Genomic DNA, 24,488 nt, shown 5'->3' on the forward strand with positions numbered 1-24,488 from the left:
GACAGGAGTGAGCACAGTGAGAGTGGACAGGAGTGAGCACAGTGAGAGTGGACAGGAGTGAGCACAGTGAGAGTGGACAGGAGTGAGCACAGTGAGAGTGGACAGGAGTGAGCACAGTGAGAGTGGACAGGAGTGACCACAGTGAGAGTGGACAGGAGTGACCACAGTGAGAGTGGACAGGAGTGAGCACAGTGAGAGTGGACAGGAGTGAGAACAGTGAGACTGGACAGGAGTGACCACAGTGAGAGTGGACAGGAGTGATCACAGTGAGAGTGGACAGGAGTGAGCACAGTGAGAGTGGACAGGAGTGATCACAGTGAGAGTGGACAGGAGTGAGAACAGTGAGAGTGGACAGGAGTGATCACAGTAAGAGTGGACAGGAGTGAGCACAGTGAGAGTGGACAGGAGTGACCACAGTGAGAGTGGACAGGAGTGAGCACAGTGAGAGTGGACAGGAGTGAGAACAGTGAGAGTAGACAGGAGTGAGCACAGTGAGAGTGGACAGGAGTGACCACAGTGAGAGTGGACAGCAGTGATAACAGTGAGAGTGGACAGGAGTGACCACAGTGAGAGTGGACAGGAGTGAGCACAGTGAGAGTGGACAGCAGTGATCACAGTGAGAGTGGACAGGAGTGAGCACAGTGAGAGTGGACAGCAGTGATCACAGTGAGAGTGGACAGGAGTGAGCACAGTGAGAGTGGACAGCAGTGATCACAGTGAGAGTGGACAGGAGTGACCACAGTGAGAGTGGACAGGAGTGATCACAGTGAGAGTGGACAGGAGTGACCACAGTGAGAGTGGACAGGAGTGACCACAGTGAGAGTGGACAGGAGTGACCACAGTGAGAGTGGACAGGAGTGACCACAGTGAGAGTGGACAGGAGTGATCACAGTGAGAGTGGACAGGAGTGAGCACAGTGAGAATGGACAGGGGTGATCACAGTGAGAGTGGACAGGAGTGATCACAGTGAGAGAGGACAGGAGTGACCACAGTGAGAGTGGACAGGAGTGAGCACAGTGAGAGTGGACAGGAGTGACCACAGTGAGAGTGGACAGGAGTGAGCACAGTGAGAGTGGACAGGAGTGACCACAGTGAGAGTGGACAGGAGTGAGCACAGTGAGAGTGGACAGGAGTGATCACAGTGAGAGTGGACAGGAGTGATCACAGTGAGAGTGGACAGGAGTGAGAACAGTGAGAGTGGACAGGAGTGACCACAGTGAGAGTGGACAGGAGTGACCACAGTGAGAGTGGACAGGAGTGAGCACAGTGAGAGTGGACAGGAGTGATCACAGTGAGAGTGGACAGGAGTGACCACAGTGAGAGTGGACAGGAGTGACCACAGTGAGAGTGGACAGGAGTGAGCACAGTGAGAGTGGACAGGAGTGATCACAGTGAGAGTGGACAGGAGTGACCACAGTGAGAGTGGACAGGAGTGACCACAGTGAGAGTGGACAGGAGTGAGCACAGTGAGAGTGGACAGGAGTGATCACAGTGAGAGTGGACAGGAGTGATCACAGTGAGAGTGGACAGGAGTGAGCACAGTGAGAGTGGACAGGAGTGAGAACAGTGAGAGTGGACAGGAGTGATCACAGTGAGAGTGGACAGGAGTGATCACAGTGAGAGTGGACAGGAGTGACCACAGTGAGAGTGGACAGGAGTGATCACAGTGAGAGTGGACAGGAGTGAGCACAGTGAGAGTGGACAGGAGTGACCACAGTGAGAGAGGACAGGAGTGACCACAGTGAGAGTGGACAGGAGTGACCACAGTGAGAGTGGACAGGAGTGACCACAGTGAGAGAGGACAGGAGTGACCACAGTGAGAGTGGACAGGAGTGAGCACAGTGAGAGTGGACAGGAGTGACCACAGTGAGAGTGGACAGGAGTGAGCACAGTGAGAGTGGACAGGAGTGACCACAGTGAGAGTGGACAGGAGTGATCACAGTGAGAGTGGACAGGAGTGAGCACAGTGAGAGTGGACAGGAGTGACCACAGTGAGAGTGGACTGCAGTGATCACAGTGAGAGTGGACAGGAGTGAGCACAGTGAGAGTGGACAGGAGTGACCACAGTGAGAGTGGACAGGAGTGACCACAGTGAGAGTGGACAGGAGTGGTCACAGTGAGAGTGGACAGGAGTGAGCACAGTGAGAGTGGACAGGAGTGACCACAGTGAGAGTGGACAGGAGTGATCACTGTGAGAGTGGACAGGAGTGATCACAGTGAGAGTGGACAGGAGTGAGCACAGTGAGAGTGGACAGGAGTGACCACAGCGAGAGTGGACAGGAGTGACCACAGTGAGAGTGGACAGGAGTGAGCACAGTGAGAGTGGACAGGAGTGGCCAGAGTGAGAGTGGACAGGAGTGATCACAGTGAGAGTGGACAGGAGTGACCACAGTGAGAGTGGACAGGAGTGATCACAGTGAGAGTGGACAGGAGTGAGCACAGTGAGAGTGGACAGGAGTGACCACAGTGAGAGTGGACAGGAGTGACCACAGTGAGAGTGGACAAGAGTGACCACAGTGAGAGTGGACAGGAGTGAGCACAGTGAGAGTGGACAGGAGTGAGCACAGTGAGAATGGACAGGAGTGACCACAGTGAGAGTGGACAGGAGTGATCACAGTGAGTGTGGACAGGAGTGACCACAGTGAGAGTGGACTGCAGTGATCACAGTGAGAGTGGACAGGAGTGACCACAGTGAGTGTGGACAGGAGTGACCACAGTGAGAGTGGACTGCAGTGATCACAGTGAGAGTGGACAGGAGTGACCACAGTGAGAGTGGACAGGAGTGACCACAGTGAGAGTGGACAGCAGTGATCACAGTGAGAGTGGACAGGAGTGGCCAGAGTGAGAGTGGACAGGAGTGATCACAGTGAGAGTGGACAGGAGTGACCACAGTGAGAGTGGACAGGAGTGATCACTGTGAGAGTGGACAGGAGTGATCACAGTGAGAGTGGACAGGAGTGAGCACAGTGAGAGTGGACAGGAGTGACCACAGTGAGAGTGGACAGGAGTGACCACAGTGAGAGTGGACAGGAGTGAGCACAGTGAGAGTGGACAGGAGTGGCCAGAGTGAGAGTGGACAGGAGTGATCACAGTGAGAGTGGACAGGAGTGACCACAGTTAGAGTGGACAGGAGTGATCACAGTGAGAGTGGACAGGAGTGAGCACAGTGAGAGTGGACAGGAGTGACCACAGTGAGAGTGGACAGGAGTGACCACAGTGAGAGTGGACAAGAGTGACCACAGTGAGAGTGGACAGGAGTGAGCACAGTGAGAGTGGACAGGAGTGAGCACAGTGAGAATGGACAGGAGTGACCACAGTGAGAGTGGACAGGAGTGATCACAGTGAGTGTGGACAGGAGTGACCACAGTGAGAGTGGACTGCAGTGATCACAGTGAGAGTGGACAGGAGTGACCACAGTGAGTGTGGACAGGAGTGACCACAGTGAGAGTGGACTGCAGTGATCACAGTGAGAGTGGACAGGAGTGACCACAGTGAGGGTGGACAGGAGTGACCACAGTGAGAGTGGACAGCAGTGATCACAGTGAGAGTGGACAGGAGTGAGCACAGTGAGAGTGGACAGGAGTGACCACAGTAAGAGTGGACAGGAGTGACCACAGTGAGAGTGGACAGCAGTGATCACAGTGAGAGTGGACAGGAGTGAGCACAGTGAGAGTGGACAGGAGTGAACACAGTGAGAGTGGACAGGAGTGATCACAGTGAGAGTGGACAGGAGTGACCACAGTGAGAGTGGACAGGAGTGACCACAGTGAGAGTGGACAGGAGTGATCACAGTGAGAGTGGACAGGAGTGATCACAGTGAGAGTGGACAGGAGTGAGCACAGTGAGAGTGGACAGGAGTGACCACAGTGAGAGTGGACAGGAGTGATCACAGTGAGAGTGGACAGGAGTGACCACAGTGAGAGTGGACAGGAGTGAGCACAGTGAGAGTGGACAGGAGTGAGCACAGTGAGAGTGGACAGGAGTGATCACAGTGAGAGTGGACAGGAGTGACCACAGTGAGAGTGGACAGGAGTGACCACAGTGAGAGTGGACAGGAGTGATCACAGTGAGAGTGGACAGGAGTGAGCACAGTGAGAGTGGACAGGAGTGACCACACTGAGAGTGGACAGGAGTGAGCACAGTGAGAGTGGACAGGAGTGAGCACAGTGAGAGTGGACAGGAGTGACCACAGTGAGAGTGGACAGGAGTGAGCACAGTGAGAGTGGACAGGAGTGAGCACAGTGAGAGTGGACAGGAGTGATCACAGTGAGAGTGGACAGGAGTGACCACAGTGAGAGTGGACAGGAGTGATCACAGTGAGAGTGGACAGGAGTGACCACAGTGAGAATGGACAGGAGTGAGCACAGTGAGAGTGGACAGGAGTGATCACAGTGAGAGTGGACAGGAGTGACCACGGTGAGAGTGGACAGGAGTGAGCACAGTGAGAGTGGACAGCAGTGATCACAGTGAGAGTGGACAGGAGTGACCACAGTGAGAGTGGACAGGAGTGAGCACAGTGAGAGTGGACAGCAGTGATCACAGTGAGAGTGGACAGGAGTGATCACAGTGAGAGTGGACAGGAGTGACCACAGTGAGAGTGGACAGGAGTGAGCACAGTGAGAGTGGACAGGAGTGATCACAGTGAGAGTGGACAGGAGTGACCACAGTGAGAGTGGACAGGAGTGAGCACAGTGAGAGTGGACAGCAGTGATCACAGTGAGAGTGGACAGGAGTGATCACAGTGAGAGTGGACAGGAGTGATCACAGCGAGAGTGGACAGGAGTGAGCACAGTGAGAGTGGACAGCAGTGATCACAGTGAGAGTGGACAGGAGTGATCACAGTGAGAGTGGACAGGAGTGACCACAGTGAGAGTGGACAGGAGTGAGCACAGTGAGAGTGGACAGGAGTGATCACACTGAGAGTGGACAGGAGTGACCACAGTGAGAGTGGACAGGAGTGATCACAGTGAGAGTGGACAGGAGTGAGCACAGTGAGAGTGGACAGGAGTGACCACAGTGAGAATGGACAGGAGTGAGCACAGTGAGAGTGGACAGGAGTGATCACAGTGAGAGTGGACTGCAGTGATCACAGTGAGAGTGGACAGGAGTGACCACAGTGAGAGTGGACAGGAGTGAGCACAGTGAGAGTGGACAGCAGTGATCACAGTGAGAGTGGACAGGAGTGATCACAGTGAGAGTGGACAGGAGTGATCACAGTGAGAGTGGACAGGAGTGATCACAGTGAGAGTGGACAGGAGTGACCACAGTGAGAGTGGACAGGAGTGAGCACAGTGAGAGTGGACAGGAGTGAGCACAGTGAGAGTGGACAGGAGTGATCACAGTGAGAGTGGACAGGAGTGATCACAGTGAGAGTGGACAGGAGTGAGCACAGTGAGAGTGGACAGGAGTGACCACAGTGAGAGTGGACAGGAGTGATCACAGTGAGAGTGGACAGGAGTGACCACAGTGAGAGTGGACAGGAGTGAGCACAGTGAGAGTGGACAGGAGTGAGCACAGTGAGAGTGGACAGGAGTGAGCACAGTGAGAGTGGACAGGAGTGAGCACAGTGAGAGTGGACAGGAGTGACCACAGTGAGAGTGGACAGGAGTGAGCACAGTGAGAGTGGACAGGAGTGAGCACAGTGAGAGTGGACAGGAGTGACCACAGTGAGAGTGGACAGGAGTGATCACAGTGAGAGTGGACAGGAGTGACCACAGTGAGAGTGGACAGGAGTGACCACAGTGAGAGTGGACAGGAGTGACCTCAGTGAGAGTGGACAGGAGTGAGCACAGTGAGAGTGGACAGGAGTGATCACAGTGAGAGTGGACAGGAGTGATCACAGTGAGAGTGGACAGGAGTGAGCACAGTGAGAGTGGACAGGAGTGAGCACAGTGAGAATGGACAGGAGTGAGCACAGTGAGAGTGGACAGGAGTGACCACAGTGAGTATGGACAGGAGTGAGCACAGTGAGAGTGGACAGGAGTGACCACAGTGAGAATGGACAGGAGTGAGCACAGTGAGAGTGAACAGGAGTGAGCACAGTGAGAGTGGACAGGAGTGACCACAGTGAGAGTGGACAGGAGTGACCACAGTGAGAGTGGACAGCCGTGACAGTGGTGAGTATGTTGCTGTTCCCTGTACAAGTTGTTGATCTTTCTTTTATCCCTGGGCTCCTCTCTGAGTGGGTGTGACAGACTCTCACTCCTCTTCAGTCTGTAATCCCAAATATTTGAAGTGAAGACGGAGACATTATTGACGAGTGATGTCCTGGTTTCACGCTGGGTATTGATCACGATCAACAATCAGCCACCGACTCCCCTGATTGCACTCCCCCCCCCCCCGCCCCCCACCTGCTGCCCCCCCCCACCCCGGCCAAACCCCAAGCTTCTTACCTTTGGCCCCCTCTTGCGAGCGATGGACTGTCCGAGTCTGCTGAGAAAGGAGATGGGTGACTTTGTGGCACTCACAATGTTGGATTTGTCATGGAAACCGAGCAGGTATTCTATAAAGGAACCCAAATGGCGACAAATCAGTAGGATTGTGCACACAGTGATCTCAGATACTGAAAAGGATGAATCCACAGCTGATTTTACTCAGCAAGCTGGAATATGACAGTGAATATTGTCAGCATTACTCACTGGTAACTGGTTAGATTGTTCATTCGCACCGTCCCCGGGAGAGGAGGTGTCACTCTACACCTTTCTTCAGCTAACAGAACAATGAATCTCAGCTTTCTTATTCAATCTTTCATCCACAAAGTCACCCTCCAGATCTGATGGGCATCAGTTTTGCTACCAAGTCTATAATGTTATTAATTAATTATTTATTATGTTATTTTTGTAAGTCTCCATTTAATAGCATACCAAGGCAGTATGTCTCCCCTCGACATCACGGCAGTGTGGCATCTAGGAACCCTAGCAAAGCTGGAGTCCATAGAATCCCGACAATGCAGGAGACAAAGTAACTTACCGAGGCCCACTCCACCCCCATCCCTGTAACCCCACCTAACTCCACACGGACAGTCACCCGAGGTCGGAATTAAACGCGGGTCTCTGGCGCTGTGAGGCAGCAGTGCTGAGCACTGTGTCACCGTGCCGCCCGGGTCCCTGGCGCTGTGAGGCAGCAGTGCTGAGCACTGTGTCACCGTCCCGCCCGGGTCCCTGGCACTGTGAGGCAGCAGTGCTGAGACTGTGTCACCGTGCCGCCCGGCTCCCTGGCGCTGTGAGGCAGCAGTGCTGAGACTGTGTCACCGTGCCGCCCGGGCCCCTGGCACTGTGAGGCAGCAGTGCTGAGCACTGTGTCACCGTGCCGCCCGGCTCCCTGGCGCTGTGAGGCAGCAGTGCTGAGACTGTGTCACCGTGCCGCCCGGGCCCCTGGCACTGTGAGGCAGCAGTGCTGAGACTGTGTCACCGTGCCGCCCGGGCCCCTGGCACTGTGAGGCAGCAGTGCTGAGCACTGTGTCACCGTGCCGCCCGGGTCCCTGGCACTGTGAGGCAGCAGTGCTGAGCACTGGGTCACCGTGCCGCCCGGGTCCCTGGCGCTGTGAGGCAGCAGTGCTGAGCACTGTGTCACCGTGCCGCCCGGGTCCCTGGCACTGTGAGGCAGCAGTGCTGAGACTGTGTCACCGTGCCGCCCGGGTCCCTGGCACTGTGAGGCAGCAGTGCTGAGCACTGTGTCACCGTGCCGCCCGGGTCCCTGGCACTGTGAGGCAGCAGTGCTGAGACTGTGTCACCGTGCCGCCCGGGTCCCTGGCGCTGTGAGGCAGCAGTGCTGAGACTGTGTCACCGTGCCGCCCGGGTCCCTGGCACTGTGAGGCAGCAGTGCTGAGACTGTGTCACCGTGCCGCCCGGGCCCCTGGCGCTGTGAGGCAGCAGTGCTGAGCACTGGGTCACCGTGCCGCCCGGGTCCCTGGCACTGTGAGGCAGCAGTGCTGAGCACTGGGTCACCGTGCCGCCCGGGTCCCTGGCGCTGTGAGGCAGCAGTGCTGAGACTGTGTCACCGTGCCGCCCGGGTCCCTGGCACTGTGAGGCAGCAGTGCTGAGACTGTGTCACCGTGCCGCCCGGGCCCCTGGCGCTGTGAGGCAGCAGTGCTGAGCACTGTGTCACCGTGCGGCCCGGGTCCCTGGCGCTGTGAGGCAGCAGTGCTGGGCACTGTGTCACCGTGCCGCCCGGGTCCCTGGCACTGTGAGGCAGCAGTGCTGAGACTGTGTCACCGTGCCGCCCGGGTCACTGGCGCTGTGAGGCAGCAGTGCTGAGCACTGTGTCACCGTGCCGCCCGGGTCCCTGGCGCTGTGAGGCAGCAGTGCTGAGACTGTGTCACCGTGCCGCCCGGGTCACTGGCGCTGTGAGGCAGCAGTGCTGAGACTGTGTCACCGTGCCGCCCGGGTCCCTGGCACTGTGAGGCAGCAGTGCTGAGCACTGGGTCACCGTGCCGCCCGGGTCCCTGGCACTGTGAGGCAGCAGTGCTGAGCACTGTGTCACCGTGCTGCCCGGGTCCCTGGCACTGTGAGGCAGCAGTGCTGAGACTGTGTCACCGTGCCGCCCGGGTCCCTGGCACTGTGAGGCAGCAGTGCTGAGACTGTGTCACCGTGCCGCCCGGGCCCCTGGCACTGTGAGGCAGCAGTGCTGAGACTGTGTCACCGTGCTGCCCGGGTCCCTGGCACTGTGAGGCAGCAGTGCTGAGACTGTGTCACCGTGCCACCCGGGTCCCTGGCACTGTGAGGCAGCAGTGCTGAGACTGTGTCACCGTGCCGCCCGGGTCCCTGGCACTGTGAGGCAGCAGTGTTGAGACTGTGTCACCGTGCCGCCCGGGTCCCTGGCACGGTGAGGCAGCAGTGCTGAGACTGTGTCACCGTGCCACCCGGGTCCCTGGCACTGTGAGGCAGCAGTGCTGAGCACTGTGTCACCGTGCCGCCCGGGCCCCTGGCACTGTGAGGCAGCAGTGCTGAGACTGTGTCACCGTGCCGCCCGGGCTCCTGGCACTGTGAGGCAGCAGTGCTGAGCACTGTGTCACCGTGCCGCCCGGGTCCCTGGCACTGTGAGGCAGCAGTGCTGAGACTGTGTCACCGTGCCGCCCGGGCCCCTGGCACTGTGAGGCAGCAGTGCTGAGCACTGTGCCACCGTGCGGCCCGGGTCCCTGGCGCTGTGAGGCAGCAGTGCTGAGCACTGTGTCACCGTGCCGCCCGGGTCCCTGGCACTGTGAGGCAGCAGTGCTGAGCACTGTGTCACCGTGCCGCCCGGGCCCCTGGCACTGTGAGGCAGCAGTGCTGAGCACTGTGTCACCGTGCCGCCCGGGCCCCTGGCACTGTGAGGCAGCAGTGCTGAGCACTGTGTCACCGTGCCGCCCGGGTCCCTGGCGCTGTGAGGCAGCAGTGCTGAGCACTGTGTCACCGTGCCGCCCGGGCCCCTGGCACTGTGAGGCAGCAGTGCTGAGCACTGTGTCACCGTGCCGCCCGGGTCCCTGGCACTGTGAGGCAGCAGTGCTGAGCACTGTGTCACCGTGCCGCCCGGGCCCCTGGCACTGTGAGGCAGCAGTGCTGAGCACTGTGTCACCGTGCCGCCCGGGTCCCTGGCACTGTGAGGCAGCAGTGCTGAGCACTGTGTCACCGTGCCGCCCGAGTCCCTGGCGCTGTGAGGCAGCAGTGCTGAGACTGTGTCACCGTGCCGCCCGTGCCCCTGGCACTGTGAGGCAGCAGTGCTGAGACTGTGTCACCGTGCCGCCCGTGCCCCTGGCACTGTGAGGCAGCAGTGCTGAGCACTGTGTCACCGTGCCGCCCGAGTCCCTGGCGCTGTGAGGCAGCAGTGCTGAGACTGTGTCACCGTGCCGCCCGGGTCCCTGGCGCTGTGAGGTAGCAGTGCTGAGCACTGTGTCACCGTGCCGCCCGGACCCCTGGCACTGTGAGGCAGCAGTGCTGAGACTGTGTCACCGTGCCGCCCGTGCCCCTGGCACTGTGAGGCAGCAGTGCTGGGCACTGTGTCACCGTGCCGCCCGGGTCCCGGGCACTGTGAGGCAGCAGTGCTGAGACTGTGTCACCGTGCCGCCCGGGTCCCTGGCACTGTGAGGCAGCAGTGCTGAGCACTGTGTCACCGTGCCGCCCGGGCCCCTGGCACTGTGAGGCAGCAGTGCTGAGCACTGTGTCACCGTGCCGCCCGGGCCCCTGGCACTGTGAGGCAGCAGTGCTCAGCACTGTGTCACCGTGCCGCCCGGGTCCCTGGCGCTGTGAGGCAGCAGTGCTGAGCACTGTGTCACCGTGCCGCCCGGGCCCCTGGCACTGTGAGGCAGCAGTGCTGAGCACTGTGTCACCGTGCCGCCCGGGTCCCTGGCACTGTGAGGCAGCAGTGCTGAGACTGTGTCACCGTCCCGCCCGGGCCCCTGGCACTGTGAGGCAGCAGTGCTGAGCACTGTGTCACCGTGCTGCCCGGGTCCCTGGCACTGTGAGGCAGCAGTGCTGAGACTGTGTCACCGTGCTGCCCGGGTCCCTGGCACTGTGAGGCAGCAGTGCTGAGACTGTGTCACCGTGCCGCCCGGGTCCCTGGCACTGTGAGGCAGCAGTGCTGAGACTGTGTCACCGTGCTGCCCGGGTCCCTGGCACTGTGAGGCAGCAGTGCTGAGCACTGTGTCACCGTGCCGCCCGGGTCACTGGCACTGTGAGGCAGCAGTGCTGAGCACTGTGTCACCGTGCCGCCCGGGCCCCTGGCACTGTGAGGCAGCAGTGCTGAGCACTGTGTCACCGTGCCGCCCGGGTCCCTGGCGCTGTGAGGCAGCAGTGCTGAGCACTGTGTCACCGTGCCGCCCGGGCCCCTGGCACTGTGAGGCAGCAGTGCTGAGCACTGTGTCACCGTGCCGCCCGGGTCCCTGGCGCTGTGAGGCAGCAGTGCTGAGCACTGTGTCACCGTGCCGCCCGGGTCCCTGGCGCTGTGAGGCAGCAGTGCTGAGCACTGTGTCACCGTGCCGCCCGGGCCCCTGGCACTGTGAGGCAGCAGTGCTGAGCACTGTGTCACCGTGCCGCCCGAGTCCCTGGCACTGTGAGGCAGCAGTGCTGAGACTGTGTCACCGTGCCGCCCGGGCCCCTGGCACTGTGAGGTAGCAGTGCTGGGCACTGTGTCACCGTGTCGCCAGGGCCCCTGGCGCTGTGAGGCAGCAGTGCTCAGCACTGTGTCACCGTGCCGCCCGGGTCACTGGCGCTGTGAGGTAGCAGTGCTGGGCACTGTGTCACCGTGTCGCCAGGGCCCCTGGCGCTGTGAGGCAGCAGTGCTGAGCACTGTGTCACAGTGGCGCCTGGGCCCCTGGCGCTGTGAGGCAGCAGTGCTGAGACTGTGTCACCGTGCCGCCCGGGTCCCTGGCGCTGTGAGGCAGCAGTGCTGAGACTGTGTCACCGTGCCGCCCGGGTCCCTGGCGCTGTGAGGCAGCAGTGCTGAGCACTGTGTCACCGTGCCGCCCGGGCCCCTGGCACTGTGAGGCAGCAGTGCTGAGCACTGTGTCACCGTGCCGCCCGGGCCCCTGGCGCTGTGAGGCAGCAGTGCTGAGCACTGTGTCACCGTGCCGCCCGGGTCCCTGGCACTGTGAGGCAGCAGTGCTGAGCACTGTGTCACCGTGCCGCCCGGGCTCCTGGCACTGTGAGGCAGCAGTGCTGAGCACTGTGTCACCGTGCCGCCCGGGCCCCTGGCGCTGTGAGGCAGCAGTGCTGAGCACTGTGTCACCGTGCCGCCCGGGTCCCTGGTGCTGTGAGGCAGCAGTGCTGAGCACTGGGTCACCGTGCCGCCCGGGTCCCTGGTGCTGTGAGGCAGCAGTGCTGAGCACTGGGTCACCGTGCCGCCCGGGTCCCTGGCGCTGTGAGGCAGCAGTGCTGAGCACTGTGTCACCGTGCCGCCCGGGCCCCTGGCACTGTGAGGCAGCAGTGCTGAGACTGTGTCACCGTGCCGCCCGGGCCCCTGGCACTGTGAGGCAGCAGTGCTGAGACTGTGTCACCGTGCCGCCCGGGTCCCTGGCGCTGTGAGGCAGCAGTGCTGAGCACTGTGTCACCGTGCCGCCCGGGTCCCTGGCACTGTGAGGCAGCAGTGCTCAGCACTGTGTCACCGTGCCGCCCGGGTCCCTGGCACTGTGAGGCAGCAGTGCTGAGCACTGTGTCACCGTGCCGCCCGGGTCCCTGGCACTGTGAGGCAGCAGTGCTGAGCACTGGGTCACCGTGCCGCCCGGGTCCCTGGCGCTGTGAGGCAGCAGTGCTGAGCACTGTGTCACTGTGCCGCCCGGGTCCCTGGCGGTGTGAGGCAGCAGTGCTGAGCACTGGGTCACCGTGCCGCCCGGGTCCCTGGCGCTGTGAGGCAGCAGTGCTGAGCACTGGGTCACCGTGCCGCCCGGGTCCCTGGCACTGTGAGGCAGCAGTGCTAACCACTGTGTCACCGTGCCGCCCGGGTCCCTGGCGCTGTGAGGCAGCAGTGCTAACCACTGTGTCACCGTGCCGCCCGGGTCCCTGGCACTGTGAGGCAGCACTGCTGAGCACTGTGTCACCGTGCCGCCCGGGCCCCTGGCGCTGTGAGGCAGCAGTGCTGAGCACTGTGTCACCGTGCCGCCCGGGTCCCTGGCGCTGTGAGGCAGCAGTGCTGAGCACTGTGTCACCGTGCCGCCCGGGTCCCTGGCGCTGTGAGGCAGCAGTGCTGAGACTGTGTCACCGTGCCGCCCGGGTCCCTGGCACTGTGAGGCAGCAGTGCTGAGACTGTGTCACCGTGCCGCCCGGGTCCCTGGCGCTGTGAGGCAGCAGTGCTGAGCACTGTGTCACCGTGCCGCCCGGGTCCCTGGCGCTGTGAGGCAGCAGTGCTGAGCACTGTGTCACCGTGCCGCCCGGGCCCCTGGCACTGTGAGGCAGCAGTGCTGAGCACTGTGTCACCGTGCCGCCCGGGTCCCTGGCGCTGTGAGGCAGCAGTGCTGAGCACTGTGTCACCGTGCCGCCCGGGTCCCTGGCGCTGTGAGGCAGCAGTGCTGAGCACTGTGTCACCGTGCCGCCCGGGTCCCTGGCGCTGTGAGGCAGCAGTGCTGAGACTGTGTCACCGTGCCGCCCGGGTCCCTGGCACTGTGAGGCAGCAGTGCTGAGACTGTGTCACCGTGCCGCCCGGGTCCCTGGCGCTGTGAGGCAGCAGTGCTGAGCACTGTGTCACCGTGCCGCCCGGGTCCCTGGCGCTGTGAGGCAGCAGTGCTGAGCACTGTGTCACCGTGCCGCCCGGGTCCCGGGCACTGTGAGGCAGCAGTGCTGAGCACTGGGTCACCGTGCCGCCCGGGTCCCTGGCGCTGTGAGGCAGCAGTGCTGAGCACTGTGTCACCGTGCCGCCCGGGTCCCTGGCGCTGTGAGGCAGCAGTGCTGACCACTGTGTCACCGTGCCGCCCGGGTGCCTGGCACTGTGAGGCAGCAGTGCTGAGCACTGTGTCACCGTGCGGCCCGGGCCCCTGGCGCTGTGAGGCAGCAGTGCTGAGCACTGGGTCACCGTGCCGCCCGGGTCCCTGGCGCTGTGAGGCAGCAGTGCTGAGCACTGTGTCACCGTGCCGCCCGGGTCCCGGGCACTGTGAGGCAGCAGTGCTGAGCACTGGGTCACCGTGCCGCCCGGGTGCCTGGCACTGTGAGGCAGCAGTGCTGAGACTGTGTCACCGTGCCGCCCGGGCCCCTGGCACTGTGAGGCAGCAGTGCTGAGACTGTGTCACCGTGCCGCCCGGGTCCCTGGCACTGTGAGGCAGCAGTGCTGAGCACTGTGTCACCGTGCCGCCCGGGTCCCTGGCACTGTGAGGCAGCAGTGCTCACCACTGTGTCACCGTGCCGCCCGGGTCCCTGGCACTGTGAGGCAGCAGTGCTGAGACTGTGTCACCGTGCCGCCCGGGTCCCTGGCACTGTGAGGCAGCAGTGCTGAGACTGTGTCACCGTGCCGCCCGGGTCCCTGGCACTGTGAGGCAGCAGTGCTGAGACTGTGTCACCGTGCCGCCCGGGTCCCTGGCGCTGTGAGGCAGCAGTGCTGGGCACTGTGTCACCGTGCCGCCCGGGTCCCTGGCGCTGTGAGGCAGCAGTGCTGAGCACTGTGTCACCGTGCCGCCCGAGTCCCTGGCACTGTGAGGCAGCAGTGCTGAGCACTGGGTCACCGTGCCGCCCGGGTCCCTGGCACTGTGAGGCAGCAGTGCTGAGCACTGTGTCACCGTGCCGCCCGGGTCCCTGGCACTGTGAGGCAGCAGTGCTGAGCACTGTGTCACCGTGCCGCCCGGGTCCCTGGCACTGAGGCAGCAGTGCTGAGCACTGTGTCACCGTGCCGCCCGGGCCCCTGGTGCTGTGAGGCAGCAGTGCTGAGCACTGTGTCACCGTGCCGCCCGGGTCCCTGGCGCTGTGAGGCAGCAGTGCTGAGACTGTGTCACCGTGCCGCCCGGGTCCCTGGCACTGTGAGGCAGCAGTGCTCAGCACTGTGTCACCGTGCCGCCCGGGTCCCTGGCACTGTGAGGCAGCAGTGCTGAGCACTGTGTCACCGTGCCGCCCGGGTCCCTGGCACTGTGAGGCAGCAGTGCTGAGCACTGGGTCACCGTCCCGCCCGGGTCCCTGGCACTGTGAGGCAGCAGTGCTGAGACTGTGTCACCGTGCCGCCCGGGTCCCTGGCACTGTGAGGCAGCAGTGCTGGGCACTGTGTCACCGTGCCGCCCGGGTCCCTGGCGCTGTGAGGCAGCAGTGCTGGGCACTGTGTCACCGTGCCGCCCGGGTCCCTGGCGCTGTGAGGCAGCAGTGCTGAGCACTGTGTCACCGTGCCGCCCGAGTCCCTGGCACTGTGAGGCAGCAGTGCTGAGCACTGGGTCACCGTGCCGCCCGGGTCCCTGGCACTGTGAGGCAGCAGTGCTGAGCACTGTGTCACCGTGCCGCCCGGGTCCCTGGCACTGTGAGGCAGCAGTGCTGAGCACTGTGTCACCGTGCCGCCCGGGTCCCTGGCACTGTGAGGCAGCAGTGCTGAGCACTGTGTCACCGTGCCGCCCGGGCCCCTGGTGCTGTGAGGCAGCAGTGCTGAGCACTGTGTCACCGTGCCGCCCGGGTCCCTGGCGCTGTGAGGCAGCAGTGCTGAGACTGTGTCACCGTGCCGCCCGGGTCCCTGGCACTGTGAGGCAGCAGTGCTCAGCACTATGTCACCGTGCCGCCCGGGCCCCTGGCGCTGTGAGGCAGCAGTGCTCACCACTGTGTCACCGTGCCGCCCGGGTCCCTGGCACTGTGAGGCAGCAGTGCTGAGCACTGTGTCACCGTGCCACCCGTGTCCCTGGCACTGTGAGGCAGCAGTGCTCACCACTGTGTCACCGTGCCGCCCGGGTCCCTGGCACTGTGAGGCAGCAGTGCTGAGCACTGTGTCACCGTGCCGCCCGGGTCCCTGGCGCTGTGAGGCAGCAGTGCTGAGACTGTGTCACCGTGCCGCCCGGGCACCTGGCACTGTGAGGCAGCAGTGCTGAGACTGTGTCACCGTGCCGCCCGGGTCCCTGGCACTGTGAGGCAGCAGTGCTGAGCACTGTGTCACCATGCCGCCCGGGTCCCTGGCACTGTGAGGCAGCAGTGCTGAGCACTGTGTCACCGTGCCGCCCGGGTCCCTGGCACTGTGAGGCAGCAGTGCTGAGCACTGTGTCACCGTGCCGCCCGGGTCCCTGGCGCTGTGAGGCAGCAGTGCTCAGCACTGTGTCACCGTGCCGCCCGGGTCCCTGGCACTGTGAGGCAGCAGTGCTCAGCACTGTGTCACCGTGCCGCCCGGGTCCCTGGCGCTGTGAGGCAGCAGTGCTCAGCACTGTGTCACCGTGCCGACCGGGTCCCTGGCGCTGTGAGGCAGCAGTGCTCAGCACTGTGTCACCGTGCCGACCGGGTCCCTGGCGCTGTGAGGCAGCAGTGCTCAGCACTGTGTCACCGTGCCGCCCGGGTCCCTGGCACTGTGAGGCAGCAGTGCTGAGCACTGTGTCACCGTGCCGCCCGGGCCCCTGGCACTGTGAGGCAGCAGTGCTGAGCACTGTGTCACCGTGCCGCCCGGGTCCCTGGCGCTGTGAGGCAGCAGTGCTGAGCACTGTGTCACCGTGCCGCCCGGGTCCCTGGCACTGTGAGGCAGCAGTGCTGAGCACTGTGTCACCGTGCCGCCCGGATCCCTGGCACTGTGAGGCAGCAGTGCTCAGCACTGTGTCACCGTGCCGCCCGGGTCCCTGGCGCTGTGAGGCAGCAGTGCTGAACACTGTGTCACCGTGCCGCCCGGGTCCCTGGCACTGTGAGGCAGCAGTGCTGAGCACTGTGTCACCGTGCCGCCCGGGCCCCTGGCACTGTGAGGCAGCAGTGCTCAGCACTGTGTCACCGTCCCGCCCGGGTCCCTGGCACTGTGAGGCAGCAGTGCTCAGCACTGTGTCACCGTCCCGCCCGGGTCCCTGGCGCTGTGAGGCAGCAGTGCTGAGCACTGTGTCACCGTCCCGCCCGGGTCCCTGGCGCTGTGAGGCAGCAGTGCTCAGCACTGTGTCACCGTGCCGCCCGGGTCCCTGGCACTGTGAGGCAGCAGTGCTGAGCACTGTGTCACCGTGCCGCCCGGGTCCCTGGCACTGTGAGGCAGCAGTGCTCAGCACTGTGTCACCGTCCCGCCCGGGTCCCTGGCGCTGTGAGGCAGCAGTGCTCAGCACTGTGTCACCGTGCCGCCCGGGCCCCTGGCACTGTGAGGCAGCAGTGCTCAGCACTGTGTCACCGTCCCGCCCGGGTCCCTGGCACTGTGAGGCAGCAGTGCTCAGCACTGTGTCACCGTGCCGCCCGTGTCCCTGGCACTGTGAGGCAGCAGTGCTGAGCACTGTGTCACCGTGCCGCCCGGGTCCCTGGCACTGTGAGGCAGCAGTGCTCAGCACTGTGTCACCGTGCCGCCCGGGTCCCTGGCGCTGTGAGGCAGCAGTGCTGAGCACTGTGTCACCGTGCCGCCCGGGTCCCTGGCGCTGTGAGGCAGCAGTGCTGAGCACTGGGTCACCGTGCCGCCCGGGTCCCTGGCACTGTGAGGCAGCAGTGCTCAGCACTGTGTCACCGTCCCGCCCGGGTCCCTGGCACTGTGAGGCAGCAGTGCTGAACACTGTGTCACCGTGCCGCCCGGGCCCCTGGCACTGTGAGGCAGCAGTGCTCAGCACTGTGTCACCGTCCCGCCCGGGTCCCTGGCACTGTGAGGCAGCAGTGCTCAGCACTGTGTCACCGTCAAGCCCGGGTCCCTGGCGCTGTGAGGCAGCAGTGCTGAGCACTGTGTCACCGTGCCGCCCGGGTCACTGGCACTGTGAGGCAGCAGTGCTGAGCACTGTGTCACCGTGCCGCCCGGGCCCCTGGCACTGTGAGGCAGCAGTGCTGAGACTGTGTCACCGTGCCGCCCGTGTCCCTGGCACTGTGAGGCAGCAGTGCTGAGCACTGTGTCACCGTGCCGCCCCGGCCCCTGGCGCTGTGAGGCAGCAGTGCTGAGCACTGTGTCACCGTGCCGCCCGGGCCCCTGGCACTGTGAGGCAGCAGTGCTCAGCACTGTGTCACCGTGCCGCCCGGGCCCCTGGCACTGTGAGGCAGCAGTGCTCAGCACTGTGTCACCGTGCCGCCCGGGTCCCTGGCACTGTGAGGCAGCAGTGCTCAGCTCTGTGTCACCGTGCCGCCCGGGCCCCTGGCACTGTGAGGCAGCAGTGCTGAGACTGTGTCACCGTGCCGCCCGGGTCCCTGGCACTGTGAGGCAGCAGTGCTGAGACTGTGTCACCGTGCCGCCCGGGCCCCTGGCACTGTGAGACAGCAGTGCTGAGCACTGTGTCACCGTGCCGCCCGGGTCCCTGGCGCTGTGAGGCAGCAGTGCTGAGCACTGTGTCACCGTGCCGCCCGGGCCCCTGGCACTGTGAGGCAGCAGTGCTGAGACTGTGTCACTGTGTCGCCCGGGTCCCGGGCGCTGTGAGGCAGCAGTGCTGAGACTGTGTCTCCGTGCCGCCCGGGTCCCTGGCACTGTGAGGCAGCAGTGCTGAGCACTGTGTCACCGTGCCGCCCGGGCCCCTGGCACTGTGAGGCAGCATTGCTGAGCACTGTGTCACCGTGCCGCCCGGGCTCCTGGCACTGTGAGGCAGCAGTGCTGAGCACTGGGTCACCGTGCCGCCCGGGTCCCTGGCACTGTGAGGCAGCAGTGCTGAGCACTGTGTCACCGTGCCGCCCGGGTCCCTGGCACTGTGAGGCAGCAGTGCTGAGCACTGGGTCACCGTGCCGCCCGGGTCCCTGGCACTGTGACGCAGCAGTGCTGAGCACTGGGTCACCGTGCCGCCCGGGTCCCTGGCGCTGTGAGGCAGCAGTGCTGAGCACTGTGTCACCGTGCCGCCCGGGTCACTGGCGCTGTGAGGCAGCAGTGCTGAGCACTGTGTCACCGTGCCGCCCGGGTCACTGGCGCTGTGAGGCAGCAGTGCTAACCACTGTGTCACCGTGCCGCCCGGGTCACTGGCGCTGTGAGGCAGCAGTGCTGAGCACTGTGTCACCGTGCCGCCCGGGTCACTGGCGCTGTGAGGCAGCAGTGCTGAGCACTGTGTCACCGTGCCACCCGGGTCCCTGGCACTGTGAGGCAGCAGTGCTGAGACTGTGTCACCGTGCCGCCCGGGTCACTGGCGCTGTGAGGCAGCAGTGCTGAGCACTGTGTCACCGTGCCGCCCGGGTCCCTGGTGCTGACGCAGCAGTGCTGAGACTGTGTCACCGTGCCGCCCGGGTCCCTGGCACTGTGAGGCAGCAGTGCTAACCACTGTGTCACCGTGCCGCCCGGGTCACTGGCGCTGTGAGGCAGCAGTGCTGAGCACTGTGTCACCGTGCCGCCCGGGTCCCTGGCGCTGTGAGGCAGCAGTGCTGAGCACTGTGTCACCGTGCCGCCCGGGTCCCTGGCGCTGTGAGGCAGCAGTGCTGAGCACTGTGTCACCGTGCCGCCCGGGTCCCTGGCACTGTGAGGCAGCAGTGCTGGGCACTGTGTCACCGTGCCGCCCGGGTCCCTGGCGCTGTGAGGCAGCAGTGCTGAGCACTGTGTCACCGTGCCGCCCGGGTCCCTGGCGCTGTGAGGCAGCAGTGCTGAGCACTGTGTCACCGTGCCGCCCGGGTCCCTGGCACTGTGAGGCAGCAGTGCTGGGCACTGTGTCACCGTGCCGCCCGGGTCCCTGGCACTGTGAGGCAGCAGTGCTGGGCACTGTGTCACCGTGCCGCCCGGGTCCCTGGCGCTGTGAGGCAGCAGTGCTGGGCACTGTGTCACCGTGCCGCCCGGGTCCCTGGCGCTGTGAGGCAGCAGTGCTGAGCACTGTGTCACCGTGCCGCCCGGGTCCCTGGCACTGTGAGGCAGCAGTGCTGAGCACTGTGTCACCATGCCGCCCGGATCCCTGGCACTGTGAGGCAGCAGTGCTGAGCACTGTGTCACCGTGCGGCCCGGGCCCCTGGCGCTGTGAGGCAGCAGTGCTGAGCACTGTGTCACCATGCCGCCCGGGTCCCTGGCACTGTGAGGCAGCAGTGCTGAGCACTGTGTCACCGTGCGGCCCGGGTCCCTGGCACTGTGAGGCAGCAGTGCTGAGCACTGTGTCACCGTGCCGCCCGGGCCCCTGGCGCTGTGAGGCAGCAGTGCTGAGCACTGTGTCACCGTGCCGCCCGGGTCCCTGGCACTGTGAGGCAGCAGTGCTGAGCACTGTGTCACTGTGCCGCCCGGGTCCCTGGCGCTGTGAGGCAGCAGTGCTGAGCACTGTGTCACCGTGCCGCCCGGGCCCCTGGCGCTGTGAGGCAGCAGTGCTGAGCACTGTGTCACCGTGCGGCCCGGGTCCCTGGCACTGTGAGGCAGCAGTGCTGAGCACTGTGTCACTGTGCCGCCCAGGTCCCTGGCACTGTGAGGCAGCAGTGCTGAGCACTGTGTCACCGTGCCGCCCGGGTCCCTGGCACTGTGAGGCAGCAGTGCTGAGCACTGTGTCACCGTGCCGCCCGGGTCCCTGGCACTGTGAGGCAGCAGTGCTGAGCACTGTGTCACTGTGCCGCCCGGGTCCCTGGCACTGTGAGGCAGCAGTGCTGAGACTGTGTCCCCGTGCCGCCCGGGCCCCTGGCACTGTGAGGCAGCAGTGCTGAGCACTGGGTCACCGTGCCGCCCGGGCCCCTGGCACTGTGAGGCAGCAGTGCTGAGCACTGTGTCACCGTGCCGCCCGGGTCCCTGGCACTGTGAGGCAGCAGTGCTGAGCACTGTGTCACTGTGCCGCCCGGGCCCCTGGCACTGTGAGGCAGCAGTGCTGAGCACTGTGTCACCGTGCCGCCCGGGTCCCTGGCACTGTGAGGCAGCAGTGCTGAGCACTGTGTCACCGTGCGGCCCGGGCCCCTGGCACTGTGAGGCAGCAGTGCTGAGACTGTGTCACCGTGCCGCCCGGGCCCCTGGCGCTGTGAGGCAGCAGTGCTGAGCACTGTGTCACCGTGCCGCCCGGGTCCCTGGCGCTGTGAGGCAGCAGTGCTGAGCACTGTGTCACCGTGCCGCCCGGGCCCCTGGCACTGTGAGGCAGCAGTGCTGGGCACTGTGTCACCGTGCCGCCCGGGTCCCTGGCACTGTGAGGCAGCAGTGCTGAGCACTGTGTCACCGTGCCGCCCGGGCTCCTGGCACTGTGAGGCAGCAGTGCTGAGCACTGTGTCACCGTGCCACCCGGGTCACTGGCACTGTGAGGCAGCAGTGCTGAGCACTGGGTCACCGTGCCTCCCGGGCCCCTGGCGCTGTGAGGCAGCAGTGCTGAGCACTGTGTCACCGTGCCGCCCGGGTCCCTGGCGCTGTGAGGCAGCAGTGCTGAGCACTGTGTCACCGTGCCGCCCGGGCCCCTGGCGCTGTGAGGCAGCAGTGCTGAGCACTGTGTCACCGTGCCGCCCGGGTCCCTGGCACTGTGAGGCAGCGGTGCTGAGCACTGTGTCTCCGTGCCGCCCGGGTCACTGGCACTGTGAGGCAGCAGTGCTGAGCACTGGGTCACCGTGCCGCCCGGGTCCCTGGCGCTGTGAGGCAGCAGTGCTGAGCACTGTGTCACCGTGCCGCCCGGGTCACTGGCACTGTGAGGCAGCAGTGCTGAGCACTGGGTCACCGTGCCGCCCGGGTCCCTGGCGCTGTGAGGCAGCAGTGCTGAGCACTGTGTCACCGTGCCGCCCGGGCTCCTGGCACTGTGAGGCAGCAGTGCTGAGCACTGTGTCACCGTGCCGCCTGGGTCCCTGGCACTGTGAGGCAGCAGTGCTGAGCACTGTGTCACCGTGCCGCCCGGGCCCCTGGCGCTGTGAGGCAGCAGTGCTGAGCACTGTGTCACCGTGCCGCCCGGGTCCCTGGCACTGTGAGGCAGCAGTGCTGAGCACTGTGTCACCGTGCCGCCCGGGTCCCTGGCACTGTGAGGCAGCAGTGCTGAGCACTGTGTCACCGTGCCGCCCGGGCTCCTGGCACTGTGAGGCAGCAGTGCTGAGCACTGTGTCACCGTGCCGCCCGGGTCCCTGGCACTGTGAGGCAGCAGTGCTGAGCACTGTGTCACCGTGCCGCCCGGGTCCCTGGCGCTGTGAGGCAGCAGTGCTGAGCACTGTGTCACCGTGCCGCCCGGGTCACTGGCACTGTGAGGCAGCAGTGCTGAGCACTGGGTCACCGTGCCGCCCGGGTCCCTGGCGCTGTGAGGCAGCAGTGCTGAGCACTGTGTCACCGTGCCGCCCTGGTCACTGGCACTGTGAGGCAGCAGTGCTGAGCACTGGGTCACCGTGCCGCCCGGGTCCCTGGCGCTGTGAGGCAGCAGTGCTGAGCACTGGGTCACCGTGCCGCCCGGGTCCCTGGCGCTGTGAGGCAGCAGTGCTGAGACTGTGTCACCGTGCCGCCCGGGTCCCTGGCACTGTGAGGCAGCAGTGCTGAGCACTGTGTCACCGTGCCGGCCGGGCCCCTGGCACTGTGAGGCAGCAGTGCTCAGCACTGTGTCACCGTGCCGCCCGGGTCCCTGGCGCTGTGAGGCAGCAGTGCTGAGCACTGTGTCACCGTGCCGCCCGGGTCCCTGGCGCTGTGAGGCAGCAGTGCTGAGCACTGTGTCACCGTGCCGCCCGGGTCCCTGGCACTGTGACGCAGCAGTGCTGAGCACTGTGTCACCGTGCCGCCCGGGTCCCTGGCACTGTGAGGCAGCAGTGCTGAGCACTGTGTCACCGTGCCGCCCGGGTCCCTGGCGCTGTGAGGCAGCAGTGCTGAGCACTGTGTCACCGTGCCGCCCGGGCCCCTGGTGCTGACGCAGCAGTGCTGAGACTGTGTCACCGTGCCGCCCGGGTCCCTGGCACTGTGAGGCAGCAGTGCTGGGCACTGTGTCACCGTGCCGCCCGGGTCCCTGGCGCTGTGAGGCAGCAGTGCTGAGCACTGTGTCACCGTGCCGCCCGGGCCCCTGGCACTGTGAGGCAGCAGTGCTGGGCACTGTGTCACCGTGCCGCCCGGGTCCCTGGCGCTGTGAGGCAGCAGTGCTGAGCACTGTGTCACCGTGCCGCCCGGGTCCCTGGCGCTGTGAGGCAGCAGTGCTGAGCACTGTGTCACCGTGCCGCCCGGGTCCCTGGCACTGTGAGGCAGCAGTGCTGAGCACGGTGTCACTGTGTCGCCTGGGTCCCTGGCACTGTGAGGCAGCAGTGCTAACCACTGTGTCACCGTGCCGCCCGGGTCCCTGGCACTGTGAGGCAGCAGTGCTGAGCACTGTGTCACCGTGCCGCCCGGGTCCCTGGCGCTGTGAGGCAGCAGTGCTGAGACTGTGTCACCGTGCCGCCCGGGTCCCTGGCGCTGTGAGGCAGCAGTGCTGAGCACTGGGTCACCGTCCCGCCCGAGTCCCTGGCACTGTGAGGCAGCAGTGCTGAGCACTGGGTCACCGTGCCACCCGGGTCCCTGGCACTGTGAGGCAGCAGTGCTGAGCACTGGGTCACCGTGCCGCCCGGGTCCCTGGCACTGTGAGGCAGCAGTGCTGAGCACTGGGTCACCGTGCCGCCCGGGTCCCTGGCACTGTGAGGCAGCAGTGCTGAGACTGTGTCACCGTGCCGCCCGGGTCCCTGGCACTGTGAGGCAGCAGTGCTGAGACTGTGTCACCGTGCCGCCCGGGCCCCTGGCACTGTGAGGCAGCAGTGCTGAGACTGTGTCTCCGTGCCGCCCGGGTCCCTGGCACTGTGAGGCAGCAGTGCTGAGCACTGTGTCACAGTGGCGCCCGGGCCCCTGGCGCTGTGAGGCAGCAGTGCTGAGACTGTGTCACCGTGCCGCCCGGGCCCCTGGCACTGTGAGGCAGCAGTGCTGAGCACTGGGTCACCGTGCCGCCCGGGCCCCTGGCACTGTGAGGCAGCAGTGCTGAGCACTGTGTCACCGTGCCGCCCGGGTCCCTGGCGCTGTGAGGCAGCAGTGCTGAGCACTGTGTCACTGTGCCGCCCGGGTCCCTGGCACTGTGAGGCAGCAGTGCTGAGCACTGTGTCACCGTGCCGCCCGGGTCCCTGGCACTGTGAGGCAGCAGTGCTGAGCACTGTGTCACCGTGCCGCCCGGGCCCCTGGCACTGTGAGGCAGCAGTGCTGAGACTGTGTCACCGTGCCGCCCGGGCCCCTGGCACTGTGAGGCAGCAGTGCTGAGCACTGTGTCACCGTGCCGCCCGGGTCCCGGGCACTGTGAGGCAGCAGTGCTGAGCACTGTGTCACCGTGCCGCCCGGGTCCCTGGCGCTGTGAGGCAGCAGTGCTGAGCACTGTGTTCCGTGCCACCCGGGTCCCTGGCGCTGTGAGGCAGCAGTGCTGAGCACTGTGTCACTGTGCCGCCCGGGTCCCTGGCACTGTGAGGCAGCAGTGCTGAGCACTGTGTCACTGTGCCGCCCGGGTCCCTGGCACTGTGAGGCAGCAGTGCTGAGCACTGGGTCACCGTGCCGCCCGGGTCCATGGCACTGTGAGGCAGCAGTGCTGAGCACTGGGTCACCGTGCCGCCCGGGTCCCTGGCAGTGTGAGGCAGCAGTGCTGAGCACTGTGTCACCGTGCCGCCCGGGTCCCTGGCACTGTGAGGCAGCAGTGCTGAGCACTGTGTCACCGTGCCACCCGGGTCCCTGGCGCTGTGAGGCAGCAGTGCTGAGCACTGTGTCACCGTGCCACCCGGGTCCCTGGCACTGTGAGGCAGCAGTGCTGAGCACTGTGTCACCGTGCCACCCGGGTCCCTGGCGCTGTGAGGCAGCAGTGCTGAGCACTGGGTCACCGTGCCGCCCGGGTCCCTGGCACTGTGAGGCAGCAGTGCTGAGCACTGTGTCACCGTGCCACCCGGGTCCCTGGCGCTGTGAGGCAGCAGTGCTGAGCACTGGGTCACCGTGCCGCCCGGGCCCCTGGCACTGTGAGGCAGCAGTGCTGAGCACTGTGTCACAGTGCCGCCCGAGTCCCTGGCGCTGTGAGGCAGCAGTGCTGAGCACTGTGTCACCGTGCCGCCCGGGTCCCTGGCGCTGTGAGGCAGCAGTGCTGAGCACTGTGTCACCGTGCCGCCCGGGTCCCTGGCACTGTGAGG

General features: G+C 64.8%; 1 protein-coding gene across 3 annotated transcripts in view; it reads right to left on the bottom strand.

Moving 5' to 3' along the window:
- The window catches only part of LOC140396095 (protein-methionine sulfoxide oxidase mical3a-like), a 1,213,674-nt gene that overhangs the window by 712,145 nt on the left and 477,041 nt on the right, over positions 1 to 24,488 (bottom strand). For all 3 annotated transcript variants that reach the window (XM_072484207.1, XM_072484206.1, XM_072484208.1), the window contains one exon: positions 6,393 to 6,502. In XM_072484207.1, coding sequence (XP_072340308.1) covers positions 6,393 to 6,502 — 110 coding nt within the window. The remainder of the gene's footprint in view (positions 1 to 6,392; positions 6,503 to 24,488) is intronic.

Source organism: Scyliorhinus torazame, chromosome 19 (genome assembly GCF_047496885.1).
Source record: "Scyliorhinus torazame isolate Kashiwa2021f chromosome 19, sScyTor2.1, whole genome shotgun sequence".
NCBI lineage: Eukaryota > Metazoa > Chordata > Chondrichthyes > Carcharhiniformes > Scyliorhinidae > Scyliorhinus > Scyliorhinus torazame.